The 21,082-nt window shown below is 39.5% G+C and overlaps 1 protein-coding gene across 1 annotated transcript in view; it reads left to right on the top strand.

The window, feature by feature from the left end:
- Positions 1-21,082, top strand: part of CB4H10orf67 (chromosome B4 C10orf67 homolog) — a 161,602-nt gene that overhangs the window by 125,299 nt on the left and 15,221 nt on the right. The window contains exons 15-16 of the mRNA XM_030322833.1: positions 16,675-16,755; positions 16,842-16,902. Coding sequence (XP_030178693.1) covers positions 16,675-16,755; positions 16,842-16,902 — 142 coding nt within the window. The remainder of the gene's footprint in view (positions 1-16,674; positions 16,756-16,841; positions 16,903-21,082) is intronic.

Raw genomic sequence — 21,082 nt, 5'->3', positions numbered from 1 at the left:
CTCAAAGTTACACTGATCTAAGCATTTTAATAGATCCAGTCTTTTTTTTTTTTTTTTTTTTTTTTTTTTGAGAAGAATCTCTTCCCTGCCCCCAAGCGATCGGGTCTATCTTCCTGCGGAGGAGGGCTGGTGCCCCGTCGGGTCTAGAATCATCCATATGCCATTACCTCTCTGGGATTCCAGGCTCCTGATTCTTGACCATACATCCACACAGTATACGGGCCCTCGAGACACTCGTCAGAGTGGAGAGCAAATATTGAAGTAAAACAGAGGGGGGTGGAGAGGAAGAGAGGGAGTGATGAGTGAGTGAGTACTGGGTAACTAACATTTTTCCTCGGTTCCCTGCACAGTAGCTGCCCATCCACTCCACAAATATTTATTGAGTGTAAACATGTACCAAGCACCATGCTCCGTGCTGGGAATGAGATAGCGCACATGACAGATAGGGCGCTTTTCTTTATAGACTGTACCTTTCATGAGATCACAGACTGATCTGTCCTGTAAACTGTTTGGCGCACAGAGATTAGAGTAGTGCCTGACTCACAGAGCAGAGAAGACAGACATGAATAAGGAAATATTGAACTTTAAGTTGCATGTCTGAATCAATGCTATAAAAAAGGTTTAATATTTTCTTGCTACGGAGGTATGCATCTGGGAAAGGGCACAAATACCAAGTGTATCATTCGAAGTGCTTTGATCTGCGTAGCCATCACCTAAGTGAAAGAAAGGATAGAGCATTCCCATCTTCCCTGGAAGTTTTCTGCGTCCCTTTCCAGACAATACCTTAGTCACATCCCCCACGCCGGATAAATATTGCTGTGATTTCTATCACTGCAGGTTAGTTTTGCTCGCTCTTAAAATTTATGCAGGTGGAATCATGCAGTGTGTGTCCTTTTCTGTCTGGCTTATTTTACTCAGCATGGTGCTCTTGTGATTCATCCAAGTTACTGTGTGCATCTACAGCAATTTCTTTAGATTGCTGAATAGCATCCTATGGTATGAATAAAAACCAATTTGTTGATCCGTTCTCCTCTGATGAACACCTGGGCTGTTTCCAGGTAGGGGCTGTTTGGGGGGGAAAAAGGTGCTACAAACATTCTTGTACTAGTTATTTCTGGGAATATGTTTTTGTAACCCTCAGGTAGGACTGGAATAGCTGGGGCATGGGCATATATTTTTATATATTTTTTAATATTTATATTTTTGAGAGTTATATTTATATTCTGAACGTTTGAGAGTTCCTGTGTCCCACATCTTCACTGACATGATCTTGTCAGTTTGTAAAGCTCAGCCATCCTAAAATAATGTCTCACTGAAGTTTTAACTTGCATTCCCTAATAATTAATGATGTTAAGGGATGTCCGGGTGGCTCAGTCGGTTAAGCGTCCCACTTCGGTTCAGGTCATGATCTCACGGTTCCGGGGTTTGAGCCCCGTGTCGGGCTCTGTGCTGACAGCTCAGAGCCTGGAGCCTGCTTCAGATTCTGTCTCCCTCTCTGTTCCTCCCCCGCTCGCACTCTGTCTCTCTCTCAAAAGTAAATAAACCGTTAAAAAAATGATGTTAATGTATTTTGCTGTGCTTATTGGTTAGTTTTAGATCTACTTTCGTAAAGGGACCGTTCAAGACTTTTTAAAAATATTGTGGCACAATACTCATAAGTTCACCATCTTAACCATTTCTAAGTGTGGAGTTTAATAAAGTATATTCACATTGTTGCGAAACCAACCTCCAGAACCCATTCATCTTGCAAAAATGAAACTTTGTATTCTTTAAATAATAATTCCCCATTCCCCCTTCCTCCCATTTGTCTGTTTTTAATTATTATTGAGTTGTAGCCTTTTGTTATATATTCTAGATGTGTCTTTTGTCATATACGCATTGCAAATATTTATTCCCATCTGCAGTTCCTCCTTCTATTTTCAGAACAGCATCTTTTGAAGGTCAGAAATTTTTAATTTTTGTAAGAAATTCTTAATCTTAATGAAGATCAACTTAGCTTTTCCTCTGTGCGGCAGATTGTGTTTTCTGTGGCCTTGGCTGTATCCCACATTCCGCATATACTTACGATGGGATTTTGATCTTCCTTTCCCACTGAGTTTCGCTGGTTCCTTTGTTCTAACTCAGTTGACAATGTGTTCATGAATCTATTTCTAAAATCTGTTTTGTTCCATTCGTCTATTTGTCCTTTCGCCAATACTATATCGTCTTAATTAATATAGCTTTGTAATAAGTCTTGAAACCAGATAGTGCAAGTCCTTCCATTGTATTCTTCTTCTCCAAGATTGTCTTGACAATTCTATACCCTTAGTACTTCCATATGTTTTAGAATCTGCAAGTCAATGTCTTTAAAAAATATATCCACTAGGATTTTGATTGGGATTTTGTTAAATTATATTTTTTGAGTCTCTTTAGCTGGTGGTTTATTTCAGAATGCAAAGACCCAAGTGGCTATCAGATATCTAGTCTAACTAAATATGAATGACAAAGATTTCTTTTTAAGTTTTGAGGCTATGCCCTACAGCAAGCTAGTAGATATAGTTAGCAAGGAAAATGCCACGATGATAACTTTTGCTTCACATTGTATATCATGATGTTTTATGATATAAAACAGCTCAGGGAGACTCTTCACTGTCCTATCTTTGCTGTGGATTATACCTTTCATTCATGGCCAGTGAGGTTCATGCTAGCCTTGATGTCTAACTTGTCTATTATTAATTTTGTTACGTGTATTATCTTCTTGTCTGTATTTTACTATCTTTGCTCAATCTTTGTGTTGCTGTGTCATTTTCTTTTAGTTGTGAACTTTTTTTAATTAAAAAAATTTTAATATTTATTAAACATTTTTTAATGTTTATTCATTTTTGAGAGAGGGAGAGAGAGAGAGAGAGAGAGGGCGACACAGAATCCGAAGCAGGCTCCAGGCTCTGAGCTGTCAGCACAGAGCCCAATGCGGGGCTCGAACCCATGAACTGTAAGATCATGACCTGAGCAGAAAACGCTCAACCGACTGAGCCACCCAGGCGCCCCAGTTGTGAACTGTTAAGTAACAGCATGATTGGATTTTAGTTTTTTAAATCTAACCTGTCGCTCATTTACATTTAATATGCAAACTGAAAAAAAATAATATGCAAACTGAAACAGCATAGGTGATATTTTTGGGGGGTTTCGTCACCTTATTTTATGACTGCTGGTTCTTCTCTTTATCTCCTGGCTTATGTAATATGAACCACATTTTAGTTGTGGTTTTTATTATCTGTATTGTAATAGTAAACTTCAATGGAAAATCAAATTACATTTCTGCAGTTACAATAACAAGAACCAAACAAGTTCAAGTCTTAACTCACTCTGAGTAAAACAAGGGGTTATATGTGGTTTTGTCCCTCCAAGTGTCACTTCAGCCTTAATTTCATCAGTGTATCCCTCCTTTCCTTCCAGTCTGTGTTAATTTTATTCTGTTTAGAGAACTACATTATTATTATGTGATTCTTTTTATCACATAAAAGTATTTCTGATTACTTAGCTTTTCTTTTAATTTTGTAACCGTTTGAATAGCAATGACTTGTACTTACTTAGCCATGTTTATCTTTAACCTCACAACCTTTTTATTTTTATTGTTTTAAATGTTTTTGTGTGTGTTTTATTTTATATTTGAGAGAGAGACAGAACATGAATGGGGAAGGGACAGAGAGAGAAGGAGACACAGAATCCAAAGCAGGCTCCAGGCTCTGAGCCATCAGCACAGAGCCTGGCGCAGGGCTCGAACTCATGAACCATAAGATCATGACCTGAGCTGAAGTCGGAAGCTCAACTGACTGAGCCACCCAGGCGCCCCTACCTTACAACCTTTTTTAAAATCGTGACTTCTGCCCTTCTTTAGTTCTTAATCTTGATTTATTTCTTGCAAACTAGACCATGTCTTTGAGTTTTTTCTTCTTTTCTGGAAACATTATCTTCACTTTGCTATGTCTTGCCCTGACTGGAGTCAGCTTAATATTTGTTTGTTGCTAATTAACCTGGCTTATTTTCTCCCAGTGAATATTTATAAGCTATTTTCTTTAAACTTGAAATTTAAAGGTGTCACCAGGATATGAGTTAAGAAGCAACATTTATTAATTTCCCTTGAGTGAAATGAGCCTCTCTCATCTAGAGATGTAAATCTTTTTTTTTTCCAACTCAGACATATTTCTTATGTATACTTCTAATGATTGCATCTACAGGATCAGTTTTTGTTTCTTTTTCAGAAACACCATCATAGGTTGGAAATCTATTTTCTGTCCTCCATAGTCATCGTGTTCTCTTTAATGTCATGTTATTCTCTTTGTTCTTTTCCTTGGCGTTTTTAGGAAACCTTTCCAGTTTGAAATTCTCATCAGAATTTCCTGAACTTGTTTTAAAAGTGCAGACATAGTGATTGTCCTTGGCCCTCCGGGTGGCAAGGGTGGGGGCATGACTGGGGCAGCCTGAACCTCTCCTCCCACAGTCTAAGGCCATGAGTAACCTTGTCCACTCCCCCCCCCCCAGGGCTCCCTACACGTAATGCCATATTTATGTGTCCTGTGACAGGCTAAAGGTTCTGTTATTGTGTTGTTAGCAATCTGTGCAAATTATATGCACATCTGTTTGTGTAAGTTTCCTTACCTCTCAGCTCTTACTTTGGTGTTGAGTCTCGGTAGGAAAGAACCCATTTTGTTTCTACTCGGAATTTTGCTTGTTTCTATCTTATTTTTTTTTTACCGTGAAATAATCATGTGTACAAAAAAGGATGAGTGAAAATACATGTGTGCAATTTAAAGAATGACGATCACATGCATACTTGTGTTCCTAGGACCCAGGTATCTGTAGACTAAAACTGGAGACGCCCACTGAGCACATTCCTCTCCATTCCCTCCCAGAAGCCATTGGCCCAGTGTCCTTCTTGACAGTTTTTGTCATTCGTGCCTGTATCCCTAAGCAGCTTGTTGTTGACTTTTGCCCGTTTTTAAACTTTCTATCAATGAAAGAATATAAAATGGTGTTTTTTTAGCATTTATTTATTTTTTGAGAGGCAGAGAGCGACAGTATGAGTGGGGAAAGGACAGAGAGAGAGACAGACAGAATCCAAAGCAGGCTCTAGGCTCCGAGCTGTCAGCACAGAGCCCAATGTGGGGCTCGAACTCACAAACAGTGAACAGTGAGATCTTGAACTGAGCCGAAGTCAGACACTTAAACAACTGAGCCACCCAGGTGCCCCTATAAATGAAAGAATATAGTTGAAAAAATGTGAGTATTCTTCAGTGATGTGCTCCATTTTCTCAACATTATGCTTTTCAGACTCACCCGTGCTGACGCTTGGGGTTGTGGTTCACCCATTGAGAGTATTCTGTTGCTTGAATATACCACAACTTATGTATCCATTCTGCTATTGATCAACATTGGAGTTCGTCCTCGCTTTTTTGCTATTATGAGCATTGTCACCCAAAGCATTCTTTTCATTTCACCTGATACCCACATGTAGCAGTTTTTCCAAGTTTTGTAGTAATAATAGAATTGTCGGTCATAACGTATTGGTGCGTTCAAGTCTATGGATGAGCTGGTATGATTGCTATGACAAAAATATATTGGCTTAAATAAGATCAAAGATTACTTTATATATATATATATATATATGGAATTTATTGTCAAATTGGTTTCCATACAACACCCAGTGCTCATCCCAAAATGTGCCCTCCTCAATACCCATCCCCCACCCTCCCCTCCCTCCCACCCCCCATCAACCCTCAGTTTGTTCTCAGTTTTTAACAGTCTCTTATGCTTTGGCTCTCTCCCACTCTAACCTCTTTTTTTTTTTTTTCCTTCCCCTCCCCCATGGGTTCCTGTTAAGTTTCTCAGGATCCACATAAGAGTGAAACCATATGGTATCTGTCTTTCTCTGTATGGCTTATTTCACTTAGCATTACACTCTCCAGTTCCATCCACGTTGCTACAAAAGGCCATATTTCATTTTTTCTCATTGCCATGTAGTATTCCATTGTGTATATAAACCACAATTTCTTTATCCATTCATCAGTTGATGGACATTTAGGCTCTTTCCATAATTTGGCTATTGTTGAGAGTGCTGCTATGAACATTGGGGTACAAGTGCCCCTATGCATCAGTACTCCTGTATCCCTTGGGTAAATTCCTAGCAGTGCTATTGCTGGGTCATAGGGTAGGTCTATTTTTAATTTTCTGAGGAACCTCCACACTGCTTTCCAGAGCGGCTGCACCAATTTGCATTCCCACCAACAGTGCAAGAGGGTTCCCGTTTCTCCACATCCTCTCCGGCATCTATAGTCTCCTGATTTCTTCATTTTGGCCACTCTGACTGGCGTGAGGTGATACCTGAGTGTGGTTTTGATTTGTATTTCCCTGATAAGGAGCGACGCTGAACATCTTTTCATGTGCCTGTTGGCCATCTGGATGTCTTCTTTAGAGAACTGTCTATTCATGTTTTCTGCCCATTTCTTCACTGGGTTATTTGTTTTTCAGGTGTGGAGTTTGGTGAGCTCTTTATAGATTTTAGATACTAGCCCTTTGTCCGATATGTCATTTGCAAATATCTTTTCCCATTCCGTTGGTTGCCTTTTAGTTTTGTTGGTTGTTTCCTTTGCTGTGCAGAAGCTTTTTATCTTCATAAGGTCCCAGTAATTCACTTTTGCTTTTAATTCCCTTGCCTTTGGGGATGTGTCGAGTAAGAGATTGCTACGGCCGAGGTCAGAGAGGTCTTTTCCTGCTTTCTCCTCTAAGGTTTTGATGGTTTCCTGTCTCACATTTAGGTCCTTTATCCATTTTGAGTTTATTTTTGTAAATGGTGTGAGAAAGTGGTCTAGTTTCAACCTTCTGCATGTTGCTGTCCAGTTCTCCCAGCACCATTTGTTAAAGAGACTGTCTTTTTTCCATTGGATGTTCTTTCCTGCTTTGTCAAAGATGAGTTGGCCATACGTTTGTGGGTCTAGTTCTGGGGTTTCTATTCTATTCCATTGGTCTATGTGTCTGTTTTTGTGCCACAAAGATTACTTTTCTTTCATGTCATAGTGACACAAAGAGCCGTTCCTGGCAGAGGAGTGGCCCGTGAGGAACAGTACTCCAGTCATGATGATACACAGGTTTCTTCAGTCATTTTCAATCAACGGTGCTGGCCAACTGAAAGGCCACATGCGAAAGAATAAAACTACACTGCTCTCTTACACCACACACAAAAACTAAGTTAAAATGCGTTGAAGACTTGAAAATAAGACCGGGAACCATAAAACTCCTAGAAGAAAATATAGGTGGTAAGCTCTTTGACATAGTTGTTGGCCATGATTTTTTGGATCTGACACCAAAAGCAAAAGCAACAGTAGCAAAAATAAGTAAGTGGGACTACCCCGAACTAAAAAGCTTCTGCACATCAAAGGAAGCCATCAACAAAATGAAAAGGCAACATACTGAATGGGAGAAAGTAATTGCAAATCATGTATCTGATAAGGGGCTAATAGCCAAAATGTACAAAGAACTCATCCAACTCAACAGCAAAAAACAAACAACAAACAATACAATTTTTTAAAAACTTTTTTTTTAAGTTTATGTATTTGTTTTGAGAGGGAGGCAGAGAGTGAATGTGCAGGGGAGGGGCAGAGAGAGGGGGAGAGAGAAGAGAGAGTATGGCAAGCAGGCCCTGCACTGTCAGCACAGGGGGCCACACGGGGCTCAAACTCGTGAACCGTGAGGTCCTGACCTAAGCCGAAATCAAAAATCGGATGCTTAACTGACTGAGCCACACAGGCGCCCCCTAAACAATATAATTTTTAAAAATGGCAAAAGATCTAAATAGATATTTTTCCAAAGATGCTATTCACATGGCGAACAGATACACTTAAAAATGCTCAACATCATTAATCATCAGGGGAATGCACATCAAAACCACAATGAGATATCAACTCACACCTGTTATAATGACTGTTACCAAAAAGACAAGGGACAACAAATGTTGGTGACGATGTGGAGAATAGGGAATCCTTGTGCACTGCTGCTGGGAATGTAAATTGGTGCAACCAGGATGGAGAACAATATGGAGGTTTGTTAAGAAATTAAAAATATGAGGCCCCTGGGTGGCTCAGTCAGTTAAGCATCTGACTCTTGACCTCAGCACAGGTCTTGATCTCAGGGGCGTGGGTTCAGGACCCACAATGGATCCCACCCTGGGTGTGGAGCCTTCTTAGAAATCAATTAAAAATAGAACCACCATATGTATGATCCGGCAATTGCTCCTCTCAGTGTTTGCCTGAAGAAAACAAAAACAATAATTTGAAAATTTTGTACACCTCCCTGTTCATTGCAGCATTATTTATAATAGTCTATATATGGAAACAATCTAAGTTCCCATCAACAGATGAATGGCTAAAGAAATTTTGGTGTATATACACAAAGGAATATTGTTCGGCCACAAAAGGGAATGGAATCTTGTCACTTGCATCAACATGGATGGGCCTTGAGAGCATTATGCTAAGTGACGTAAGTCAGCCAGAGAAAGACAAATACCACATGATCTCTCTAATACGTAGAATTTAAACAAACAAACAAGAACCAAGCTTACAGATATAGAGAACAGACTAGGTTGCAAGAGGCGGGGGTGGAGGGTGGGAGAAATGAGTGAACTGTTTTTTGGTTTTTTTAAGTTGAAAAACATTCAATTAAAAAGGTTCTAAATATTGTACTGTGTGTTAAGTAATTAGGATTTAAAGTAAGAACTTTAAAAAAGAGTTTATTAGGAATACAAAAATTTCCTAAGGACCATTTTATACAATTTGGAAACGAACCCCTTGTCGGTTATACGTGTTGCAAATGTCTTCTTTCAGTTTTGGATAGTATTTTGGTATCTTTTCACAAATGAATGTTCTTAATCTTGATGTTAATTTAATTAGTAATATTTTCCTTTTTGCCTTCACATTTTTCCTGCTTTAAGATGACCTTACCTAACCTTTAGTCACAAATATATTCTTTTTGATAGTCACATTTTTCCCTCTTTGCCTTCCATGTTTAGAGGCTTAATACACCTGGAATTGATAATGTGTGGAGAGGCAGATGTCTGATTTCATTTTCTTTTAATACAGATAATCAACTGACCCAGCACCATTTATTAAAAAACCTATCTTCTCCCTGGATGCATAATTCCACCTGCTATATATATGTGTATATATATAGGCTCATATATGTGAGAGTCTGTTTCTGTCTCTCTATTCTGTTCTACTGTTCTATTTGTCTATTCTTGCACTAATATGATACTAATTTAATATTTCTACTTTTATTATTAAGTCTTTTCCTAGTAAGGGAAATACCCCTACCTTGGTGTTGATCTTTGCATCTCCATATAAAGTTTAGAATCAGATTGTTAATATTCACAGAAAAAAAAAAAAAAACAGAAGAAACAAAACAAAAATTCAATTGAGATTTTGATCAGAAGTGCATTAAATCTAGATCAATTTGGATACAATTGACATCTTTATGGTACTGAATCTTCTAATTTATAAACGTTACTTCTTTTGTCTAAGCTTCAGTTTGGTAGTTTTATGATTTTCTCCACAGAAGTTTTTTTTTCCTTGACAGAGAGCATGACTCGATAGAAAGACACAGTGGGGGGTGGGGGAAGAGAGAGAGAGAGAGAGAGAGAGAGAGAGAGAGAGAGAGAGAAAGAATCTTAAGCAGGCTCCACGCTTAATGCAGAGCCCAATGCAAGGCTTGATTCCATGACTCTGGGATCATGACCTGAGTCAAAAAGGGAGTCGGACACTCAACTGACTGAGCCACCCAGGCACCCCTACAAAATTGTTTTTTAATTTAATGTTACGTATCTTGTGTTTTTATGCTACTCTCTTCTAATCGATGAGTTGCATATTTATTCATGTAATTTGTATCAAATTTTGCTTTATATAATTTGAAACTGTGTCATTAGATGCTTACTACTTTAGAAATATTATATCCTCCTGGTAAATTGAGCATTTTACCATTATTTTGTGACCTCTTTATCTCTACAAATGGTTTTTGCCTTGACGTCTGTTTTGGCTTTATATTACTACAGCTGCCTAACTTTCTGTAGGTCATCATTTTCATGGTGTCTTTTTCTATGCTATCACTTTCAGCCTTTTGTATGCTTATGCTTTGGTTGTAACTCTTTTAAGCAGCATATAACTAATGTTAGAATTTGTTCTTAATCTGGGTTGATAATCTTTGTCTTTTAACTGGAGCATTTAGTCCATTTAAATTTATTGTAATCATTGATACATTTGGATTTATTTCTATCTTATTTTGTGTTTTTCATCTGACCTTCTTGTCTATGTTTTTCTCCTTGCATTTTTTTCTTTTTTTTAAGGAATACTCATTTTATTTTTTATTAATTAATATTAAGACATTTAAAAATATAATTTATTGTCAAATTGGTTAACATACATTGTGTTCAGTGTACTCTCAGTTTTGGGGGGTAGATTCCCATGATTCATCGCTTATATTCAACACCCAGTGTTCATCCCAACAAGTGCCCTCTTCAGTGCCCATCACCCATTTTTCCCCTCTCCTCCACCCCCTATCAACTTTTAGTTTGGTCTCTGTGTTTAAGAGTCTCTTATGGTTTGCCTCCCTCCCTCTCTGTAACTATGTTTTCCCCTTTCTTTCCCCCATGATCTTCTATTAAGTTTCTCAAGTTCCACATACAAGTGAAAACATATGATATCTGTCTTTCTCTGACTGATTTATTTCACTTAGCATAATACCCTCCAGTTCCATCCACGTTGTTGCAAATGGCATGATTTCATGCTTTCTCATCGTCACATAGTTTTCCATTGTATATATAAACCACATCTTCTTTATCCACTCATCAGTTGATGAACAGTTGGGCTCTTTCCCTGATTTGGCTATTGTTGAAAGCACTGCTATAAACATTGGGGTACATGTGCCCCTATGAACCAGAATTCCTGTATCCTTTGGATAAATTCCTAGTAGTGCTATTGCTGGGTAGTAGAGTAGTTCTATTTTTAAGCATTTTTTTTTCTTTTTAAAGTTTATTTATTTGTTTTGAGAGAGACAGAGACAGCATGAATGGGGCAGAGAGAGAAGTAGAGAGAATCACAAGCAGGCTCCATGCTGCCAGCCTTATGTGGGGCTCGAGCCCACAAAACCATGAATTCATGACCTGGCCTGAGATCAAGAGTCAGATGCTTAACCAAATGAGCCACCCAGGAGCCCTTCCTTCTCACATTCTTATGAATTGGTTAATTTTTTTCTCATGTGTCATGTGGGAAGTTCTAAACTCTATCAGAAAAATCCAAATCTCTGTATCTTTACCATCATCCTGAATAGTAAGACTTCTTTTTTTAATTTTTTTTAATGTTTATTTATTTTTGGAAGAGAGACAGACAGAATGCAAGCAGGGGAGGGGCAGAGAGAGAGGGAGACACAGAATCGGAAGGAGGCTCCAGGCTCCAAGCTGTCAGCACAGAGCCTGATGTGGGGCTCGAACCCATGAACCTGAGTTCATGACCTGAGCTGAAGTTGGACACTTAACCAACTGAACCACCCAGGCGCCCCAGGACTTCTTTAAGCAATTAAATTTAAATCACCGCTACTGTCAGTTTATTATGCTATTATGTCATATATTTTAGTTCTATCTGGTTTCCTGTATCCCCATAACATATTATTATAGCCTTAATTGGTCAGTATTTATTTGAGTTTACTTACGTATTTATCACTTTCTTTATTCACAATTCCTTCTTGCATCTCAGACCTTTCATCTGGGACCTCTTTCCTTATGTATGAAGTACACTCATTAGGATTTTCTTTAAAAAAATTTTTTTAATGTTTGTTTATTTTTGAAAGAGAGAGAAAGACAGCATGTGAGTGGGGGAGGGGCAGAGGGTGTGGGAAACACAGAATCCAAAGCAGACTCTAGGTTCTGAGCTGTCAGCACAGAGCCCGATGTGGGGCTTGAACTCATGAACCACGAGATCATGACCTGACCCAAAGTCAGATGTTTAACTGACTGAGCCACCCACCCAGGCGTCCCTCATTTAGAATTTTCTTTAGTGGGTATCTGCTCCTGGCTCACACTCTCAGTTTTCACTTCATGGAAAACGTCTATTTTTGCCCCTGTTATTGGAAGATATTTTTGCTAGGTATAAGATTTTAGGTTGATGATACTTTCTCTTTGCACATGGAGTATATCATTCTACTCCCTCCTAGATTTCATTGTTAGTAGGGAATTTTGCTCTTTTTTTTTTTTTAAGAGAGAGAGAGAACGAGCAGGGGAGGGGCAGAGAGAGAAGGGGACAGAGGATATGAAGCAGGATTCATGCTGACAGGAGAGAGCCCAATGTGGGGCTTGAACTCACGAACCACGAGATCGTGACCTGAGCTGAAGTTAGATGCTTAACCAAATGAGCTACCCAGGTGCCCCGGGAATTTTGCTCTTTTTAACTGTGGTTTCCTTAATGTCAATCTGTTTTTCGTCTTTTTCTGCTTTTAAGCTCTTTTTTTCTTTAATGTTCTGCAGTTTTACCATGAGGAGTCTGGTTGTAGATTTCTTTTGTTGATTCGGTTTGAGATTCATTGTGCTTCTTGAAAGTGGAGATTTGTTTCTTTCATTAGTTCTGAAAAGTTTTCAGCTACTATTTGTATTTTGCCTTAACTCTACTCACTTTTTTGAAACTCTGATTAAATATATGCTATACCCTGTCCTTCTAACCTCTATATTCCATATTTTTTCTTTAATATTTGACCCAACTTTGTCTTTGAGCTGCATTCTAAATAGTATATTCCATTCTGTCTTTCAATGTATTAAGTATTTTTTCACATATGTATATATTTTTGTTAAAATTTTCTTCTGAATTTTAATTTCACTTACTATATTTATCATTTTTAAGAAATGCACAAATAAATTTTGTTTGGTTTGTCTTTCAAATATGTTTACTATTCATCATCAAGCTTCTTGCTTTTATTTCTTGAAATATATCATACGCATTGATTTTATGTTTTATGACTGAAAATTCCTGGGTCTAAAGATTTAGAGGGTCTAGTTCTACTCTTTCATTTCTTCTAGCAGCCACTTATGATATATGTAAAGATTTTTGTAAAGTTTCTTTGGAGACTTATTTACAAAAAAAAAAAAAAAAAAAAAAAATGGAGCCTGGGCTGAAGAGGAATTCTTACATTAAAGATTTTAATGTGACGGGTGCCTGGGTGGCTCAGTCGGTTGAGCGTCCGACTCGGGCTCAGGTCATGATCTCACAGTCTGTGAGTTCGAGCCCCGCGTCGGGCTCTGTGCTGACAGCTCAGAGCCTGGAGCCTGCTTCAGATTCTATGTCTCCCTCTTTCTCTGCCCCTCCCCCGTTCATGCTCTGTCTCTCTCTGTCTCAAAAATAAATAATAAACGTTAAAAAAAAAAGATTTTAATGTGATTCTCTCAATCACCATGAACACCATCACCATATTATTACATTACATCAAATGCTTTCAGCTTATGGTGTTTCAGACCACAGGCGTGAATTCAGCTTACAAACAACATGGGCTAGGTTAGGAGTTTTCAGGAGAGATTTTTTATTTCCTTCAAATTTTCCTTGCAAACTGCTTGGGAGAACCTTACTTGAAGTTGTATTTAACCCTAACTGTGGTTCTAGCCTTGTGGTCCCAGATTTATCGTGGAGTGGACACTTGTCACTACTCATCTTAGGTGGACCTTGGGCTCCAGAGTCATAGGAACCTTTGACAACTCTTGCATTCATTCAGTAAGTCTGACGAATGCCTTCAAGGTGAATGGTAGCTCCAGGATGGAGACCTTGGGTGTCCAACTTCCCTTAGTCTGAGATACGAACATTCGTGTGTGTGTGTGTGTGTTTCACCAGCTAATGGCTACATTTAAGAATATAAGAAGCGGAAATCTTATTTGGATTTAAATGCTGCTCTTATATTTTAATCACCAGTAATCTTTCCATGTCACATCCATAATCCCTTTGCATTTTATCTTACCTGATTCTTTTCCAGAGACTCCTGCCTGTGTTTCCTAGAGACCATTTACTCTTGTACTCTACTGGTGGGCCCAAAAAGCTTAATGAAGTTTTCATCTAGATGTCTTCATAGATCTTTTTAAAATTATACACTTCTTCTGATTTCAGTATACTGTTGAACTGATTCTACAGTGTTTTCATAGTCCCTGTTTTATTTACCCTTTTCTCATCCTTGACAGGGTGAGATGTGGTGAAACCCAATATTATCAACTGTGTTCTTTTGTGTATTGCTTAAATCTGTCCTTCACATTTATGGTCGGAAGGCAGGTTGGTGTGCACAGCACCTATTTCTGACCCCAATTTTAGCAGGATTTTTACCATTTTCAGCCCTACCGTAGAGGTTACATTTTCTCCTACACTTGCACTTAAAGATACGAGACTGTGGAGTACCTTAAAACTTAAATTCCCAGCAGTCATACAGTTGATACTGGCTTCTTTTACCATTTTCATGAAAGACTTGAAGGTACTGAGGGAAGGAACTAGGAGAAGAATTTTCTAGACATGGAAAGGACCATTTGGAAAGCTCTAATAATGGAAGTGTGCCTGGCATGCTCGAAAAACAGCAAAGTATCTGGTGTGACTGGAGCAGAGTGAGCAAGAGAGAAAATATAATAAATGTCATCAAAGGAATAATAGGTTTTTGACTTTTTTTTTTAACTCGGAGTAAAATTGGGAGCCTTTCACAGTTTAGAGCAGAGGAATAAGACAATCTCACTTAACATTTTACGAAGGTCACTGTTGTCATTGACAAGAGTAATTTTTTTTTAATGTTTATTTATTCGTTTTGAGAGAGAGCTAGAGAGAGAGAGAGAGAAGGGGGGGGTGCAGAGAGAGAGAGAGGAAGACAGAGAATCCCAAGCAGGCTCTGCGCTGTCCTGCCTTATAGAGCCTGACACAGGGCTCGATCTCACAAACTGCAAGATCATGACCTGAGTGGAAATCAAGAGTTGGATGCATCACTGACTGAACCCTACCCAGGCGCCCTTCACTTAACATTTTAAAGGAGCAACTCGGGCGGTTCTGGAGAGCTCGGGGGGGGGGGAAGAAGCAGGTCAGGAAGCCATGAAGTGTGCTGGTGACAGACAATGGTGTGGCCTGAACTGCCATAGTGAGTAGAGGGGCAAAATGAGGTAGATACATGCCTGCAGTACTAGGTAGTACTAGGTACTGTGCAGTACTCGATTTTAGGCTAAGCGGATCTTAAAAACATAGTACTTATTCAAATTACTTAGTACTTAGCAGGAGAAGGAACACACAAGGTATACTGTGCGTCATTTTTTAAATTATTTTTTAATGTTTATTTATTTTGAGAGACAGAGCACAAGCAGGGGAGGAGCAGAGAGAGAGAGAGAGAGGGAGACACAGAATCCAAAGCAGGCTCCAGGCTCTGAGCTGTCAGCTTAGAGACTGACACAGCACTTGAACTCACGAACCACAAAAGCATGACCTGAGCCAAAGTCAGACTCTCAACCGACTAAGCCACCTACCCAGGCACCCCTTCACTTTGAATCTAAGATGTGCTTAACATCGTTTCAAAACTTGCTAAGTCTCTAAAAGAGAAAAAGTGCCGCCAATTATACTGTGACACTCCATCCATTGCAAGATACATCCAATTTTAGGGATGTTAAAATACCAGAAAACTATGCCTTAGAATCAACAAAATAGGATATCACGTAGCGCCACTTGCAAATTAAAAGGCACGCACGAAATTACATGTTTTTGCAAGAACGTATCCAAATAAAACACATACATAAAATATTTAAATTGTTTCCTTGGGGTAGTAGCAAAGAGTGGGAGTGGGTTCTGGGGAATAGAAAAATACATACAAACACCCCTGTGTGCGGACACGTATGCATGCACGCAAATCACCAAGATAGAAGCTTTGAATAGGGAAAATTTCACATAAATCCGCAGTATACATCCATGGATCTCAGACCTCTTTTTTTTTTGATAAACACGTGTAATGTTCCTTTGGTGCTTTTTTCACCTGTACATGTTTAATGTCGTAATGTACTTTGCGACATATGATGCTGGTGACAATTCTGCTTGCTTGCTGCTGCTCTTGAACTCCTGGAAGAGCTACTTTTGGTTTTTCACCATTCAGTTCCCGGGGAATCAGGATTACCACTGCCATAGCTTGCCAGAAGTAGGAGGTCCCGAGGACAAGCCTGTGACACCTGGCCAGTTACAAATTCTAAACCCCAAATGGGGTGGAGATCATGAAAAGGAGGCGGAATCCGGAGACAGAGGGTAGCGATACCTGTGAGCGCAGCATAACATAACATGTAGACTCGTTAAATCACGAAATTATCCACCTGAAACTAATGTAACATCGTGTGTCAACTGTACTCAAAAAAGGAAAATGAAAGAAAAGGAAGAAGAGTCAGAAAAGACATTGAAGAAACCGTTTTTCTTGAATTTTCTCTCAAGGTAGTCCAAATAAGGGAGGGGGTCTGTCTATTCCATGGGTATCAAGGAAAGGATTTCCCCAGCCATATTTAAGCCAATAAATCGGGACCTTAGTTTTCAGATCTTAGTTAATTAAGGGTCGAAGAACGTTGTACATCATTTGACTTGATGATCCTTTCCTCTTGAAAACACAAAACATACCTTCTGTGCCTTTCAGAAATTAAAACCTTTATTTGTGGAGTCTAAGATGAACCTGATAACAGACCGTACTTCCTCTTCAAGTGATCATACACCTGTGGTAGGTAGATTATTTGTTCTCTGTTAAACATTTAATCAGTTGCTATTATCCACCCTCAGTAATGAAACCTTTTGGTTTACCTGCAGCTAGACAACAAGGACACGGATGTAGTCAGTGATCAGACATATTTTCCCCCGTCACCAAAAGGTAAGTATCATTATTGTTGGAAAAAACAGTTCACACGCGGAACGGGCACTTAGTCTAGATTGAGATTGCCTTCTCGTTGTTATCGCGAGGCATTTGGAATTCTGGGTGGATGCTTTCTTCCGCCAGTTTATGAAACGAATACTTGGATATGCTGAATAAAAGAATGCTAATACACATTGCTGAATATCAATCCCTGCTAACTGAAAATGAATTTAATCACACTTCAAAACTAGAAATGGTCTCAGTTGAGATCCTTTTCTATCTTATTAAACTATCCCAAGCCTGAAGCTCGTGTTGAATTCCCATTTGTCCATTTTAAGAACCAGAAGAAAAGTATGACTCTTTCTAGCATACTTTATGTGCCATGGGTCCTGACGGGGCTTCAAACTGAATTCTTTTGGAACCAGAAGTATGTTTTGTCCATAGGCTTCTGGAGGTCTTTAGGAAATAACCATGCTGCCTATTCTGTAACAAACAAGTTAGGCGAACAAAATATGACATTATTCGTTTGAATTCTATTAGTTTGCTGATGATAACCAAAGGGTGTCAGTAATTTCTGTTTTTCTGTCTGGGAATGGTTAAAAGTAGACTTCTATAATGAATATTTATGCAAGGGAGAAGTGTGGGATAAGAGGTTTTAAATCCTGGGCCCTAATCTTAAAATCTGCTTTTTGAAACCTACATTGTGCTTTAGCAGAGGGGAACCTTTCTTCTGGGTTTCCATGCAACAGAGGGCTTTTTCTTTAGTGCTTATATTGTAGGTAGTGTCTGTTCTAGATGTACCTGCCCTGGGTACAGAGAAATCTTCCAACAATCATAGGGCTGTTTGCTTCCTGGGCTGCCGTTTACATTATAAGAACACCAGACTCTAAAGCATGCAGCTGCTAGCTTGCAGAATGGCAATCTTTTCTTTCTTTCTTTCTTTCTTTCTTTCTTTCTTTGAGAGAGAGCGGGTGTGCACACGCCTATGCACGCACACAGATGGAGGAGGGGCAGAGAGAGAGGGAGACACAGAATCTGAAGCAGGCTCCAGGCTCTGAGCTGTCAGCACAGAGCCCGACGTGGGGCTCCAACTCACAAACCGTGACATCGTGACCTGAGCCGAAGTTGGACGCTTAACCGACTGAGCCACCCAGGCGCCCCAGAGTGGCAACCTTTTAAAGGCATCTGAAGTTAAATAAGTTTAGATCAATTAAATGAGATCAGAACTGTTGAGTCGTTGGAAATTCTAACCCACACAGCAAGTTACTTCTGAAACATCATAATGTATTAGGGTAAGAGAGGCTCTCAGGATTTGTTCTAAAAATCTAGATTGTCGAATTTGGAACCTATGGGTAGCCTGACATTTTAATTAGAGAGTTTAATTAACAGCAACATTCCATTCCCCAGAAATCCAGTTGACGATTTTGCATCCAAAATTGATTTTCCATTTTTCAAAGGTCCATTCAAAGTAACACAAATTAACCTTGATGGCCACCTAGAATACACGGTAGCTCCGGCCAAAACAAATGCTGTCACTCCCTTTCCTCAGCCCTGAAAATGCAGGGTTATTTCCACCCTTCATTAACCTGCTCTTTTGTTTTACTAAATAAAATCGAATGTAAATGCTTTTTTATGATCCACAATCTTGCGATACTCCACAAAGCTCTCCCATCATTCTGAACGTTTATCTGCATTGCACTGGAGATGTATGTGACCGTGTTCACACCAAACATCTCTGGACAAAACCCCCGAAATTGCTTTCTACTAAATCTCTGATACAACTTTGACATGCCGCGTTGTTCCCTTTGAAGATAGTGTGGGGAAATAATCCAGTCAATAAAAGTCTCTTGTTAAGTGGATTCCAGTTATTCCAAAATTTACTAGAAATACATATTCTTTTTTTTCTCTAAATTTTTTGTTAATGTTTATTTTTGAGAGAGATACAAAGACAGAGACAGAGTGTGAGCAAGGGGAGGGGCGGAGAGGGAGACACAGAATCCGAAGCAGGCTCCGGGCTCTGAGCTGTCAGCACAGAGCCCTATGCGGGGCTGAAACTCGTGAACCTCAAGATCATGACTTGAGCCGAAATCGGACGCTTAACCGACTGAGCCACCCAGGTGCACATAGAAATACATGTTCTATTTTTAATGAATGGAAATGAATAAATGAATGCCAGGAGGAAAACTGAATTATAAATTTGCTAATTCGGAGAGTAAATGAATCTCACTAGCACACAGGTTACTCCCTTCAGGCCCCCAAGGAAATAGTTTAGTACATTTTTAGTATTTTTGAGCACAAATTCACAAATACATTATTAAAGAGCTGTTAGTTACATTATGATTTTCTATAGCATGGGGGATTACTGTAACCTATCTGGTAACAGACCCCCAAATCAAACTCTTTAAAGTCAGTGTTGTAGGGGCGCCTGGGTGGTTCCGTCGGTTGGGCGGCCGACTTCGGCTCAGGTCACGATCTCGCGGTCCGTGAGTTCGAGCCCCGCGTCGGGCTCTGTGCTGACAGCTCAGAGCCTGGGGCCCGTTTCAGATTCTGTGTCTCCCTCTCTCTCTGACCCTCCCCCGTTCATGCTCTGTCTCTCTCTGTCTCAAAAATAAATAAACGTTAAAAAAAAAAACAAAATAAAGTCAGTGTTGTATTGAGTTCCGTTTTTTAGAACATGCAAATCAAATATTAATATTCTAAATACTTACTGAATACTTAGCCTTCATGTTAACAGCATCCTCAGTGTTACATCAGAGAACCCTAGAGGTTATTAGATCGTATTTTCACACCACAAGGTACTTTTAATACTTGTGCATGGCTAACATTTAGTGGAAGTAGGCGCTGTTGTAAATGTCTTTCACGTTTTAGCTCTAGTCCTCACAAAGCCCTAGGAGGCTGGCATTCTTGCTTTCCCCCGGTCTACAGAGGAGACAGTGGAATACAGAGAGTTTTAGTAGGCTACCAGAGTTGTTCCACAACAGGTGGCACAGCTGGATTCAAACCCAGACCGTGTGGCCCCAGAGCCCTGGCTTGTCACCATCCAATTATATTGACTGACCCCAAGACGTATGCGTGACATGAGCCCCGTTCTCAACCGCACGCAACGGGGAAATGAAGGATGTTAGAGAGAAGCCATGGAGGCCAACAGACTTCAGTTCACATCCCAGCTCCAACCACTCGCTTACTGACATCATCTCAATTCCCTCTGCTCTGTACCATGAGATGGTGACCCCAGCTCATGGCTTTGCAATGAGGATTACACGAGATACATGCTATGTGCCTAGCGAACCCCTCTCCTTACCTTTCCTCCTGAGCTGTTGACCAAATTATCCCCAAGTTCCCCAAGTAAAGTCCGCGAACCTACCTTTTAGCCCATCACACGAGTCATAATGTCCTCAGCATGAGGCTACTCTGGTGATTTAAAAGAACTAGTCTCTCCTCTAATTCTTCAGTAATTACCTTTCTACCAGCCGGGAGCATAAGAATAAAATTGACCATTCGTATCAAAGTACACAGTAGGCATTTTGAAAACGGTGACAGTAAACATAAAGTATAGTTTAAAACGATGTTATATCAGGGGACACATCTCTTCTAAGCAGCTTGAAAATAACTTTTTGTGTTGTGGCAAGTTTTAATCCAAAAAATTCTAAAGAGAACAAAAGAGAATCATTCATGTGACATAGAAAAAGAGATCGCTAAAAAGAGAGAGAGAGAGAGAGAGAGAGAGAGAGAGAAATACATTTTGTCAATGTAAGAGAATAAAAAATGAGGTATGATACTATCTGCAAAATTTCAAAGCAGTTTTTACGCAGTGGTAATTATCCCAAGAGAGCCCAGGTAACATTATTAATTTGTTTGCTACTTAGCGGTGATAAAATTTGGGATCTGAACTGCCCATTGTATCCTGTGGACTGCCGCAGATTTTATGTACTCAAGAAGACCTTTCTCACAGCCCAGTAATTAGGCGCTATTGACATTGTAATCTTTGGAAATGTTCTTAATGAGCCCCAAAGACACGAATCTCATAGATAAAACCTCAAAGTAACACTGACCCTTTAAGTGGCTTGTCAGCAAGAGAAAGCTCAAACATAAATATCTGAAACACAGGAGACACCCAAATTTAAACCTAGATTACATTGTTTTGTTCATTCTCTGAGACTTTCAAGGAAGACATATTGAAGAGGTGATTTTAAAGGCT

This window comes from Lynx canadensis, chromosome B4 (assembly GCF_007474595.2).
Source record: "Lynx canadensis isolate LIC74 chromosome B4, mLynCan4.pri.v2, whole genome shotgun sequence".
In the NCBI taxonomy this organism is placed as follows: Eukaryota; Metazoa; Chordata; class Mammalia; order Carnivora; family Felidae; genus Lynx; species Lynx canadensis.
Note: the sequence above shows the minus strand (reverse complement) of the source record. Positions and strands in the feature narration are given on the sequence as shown.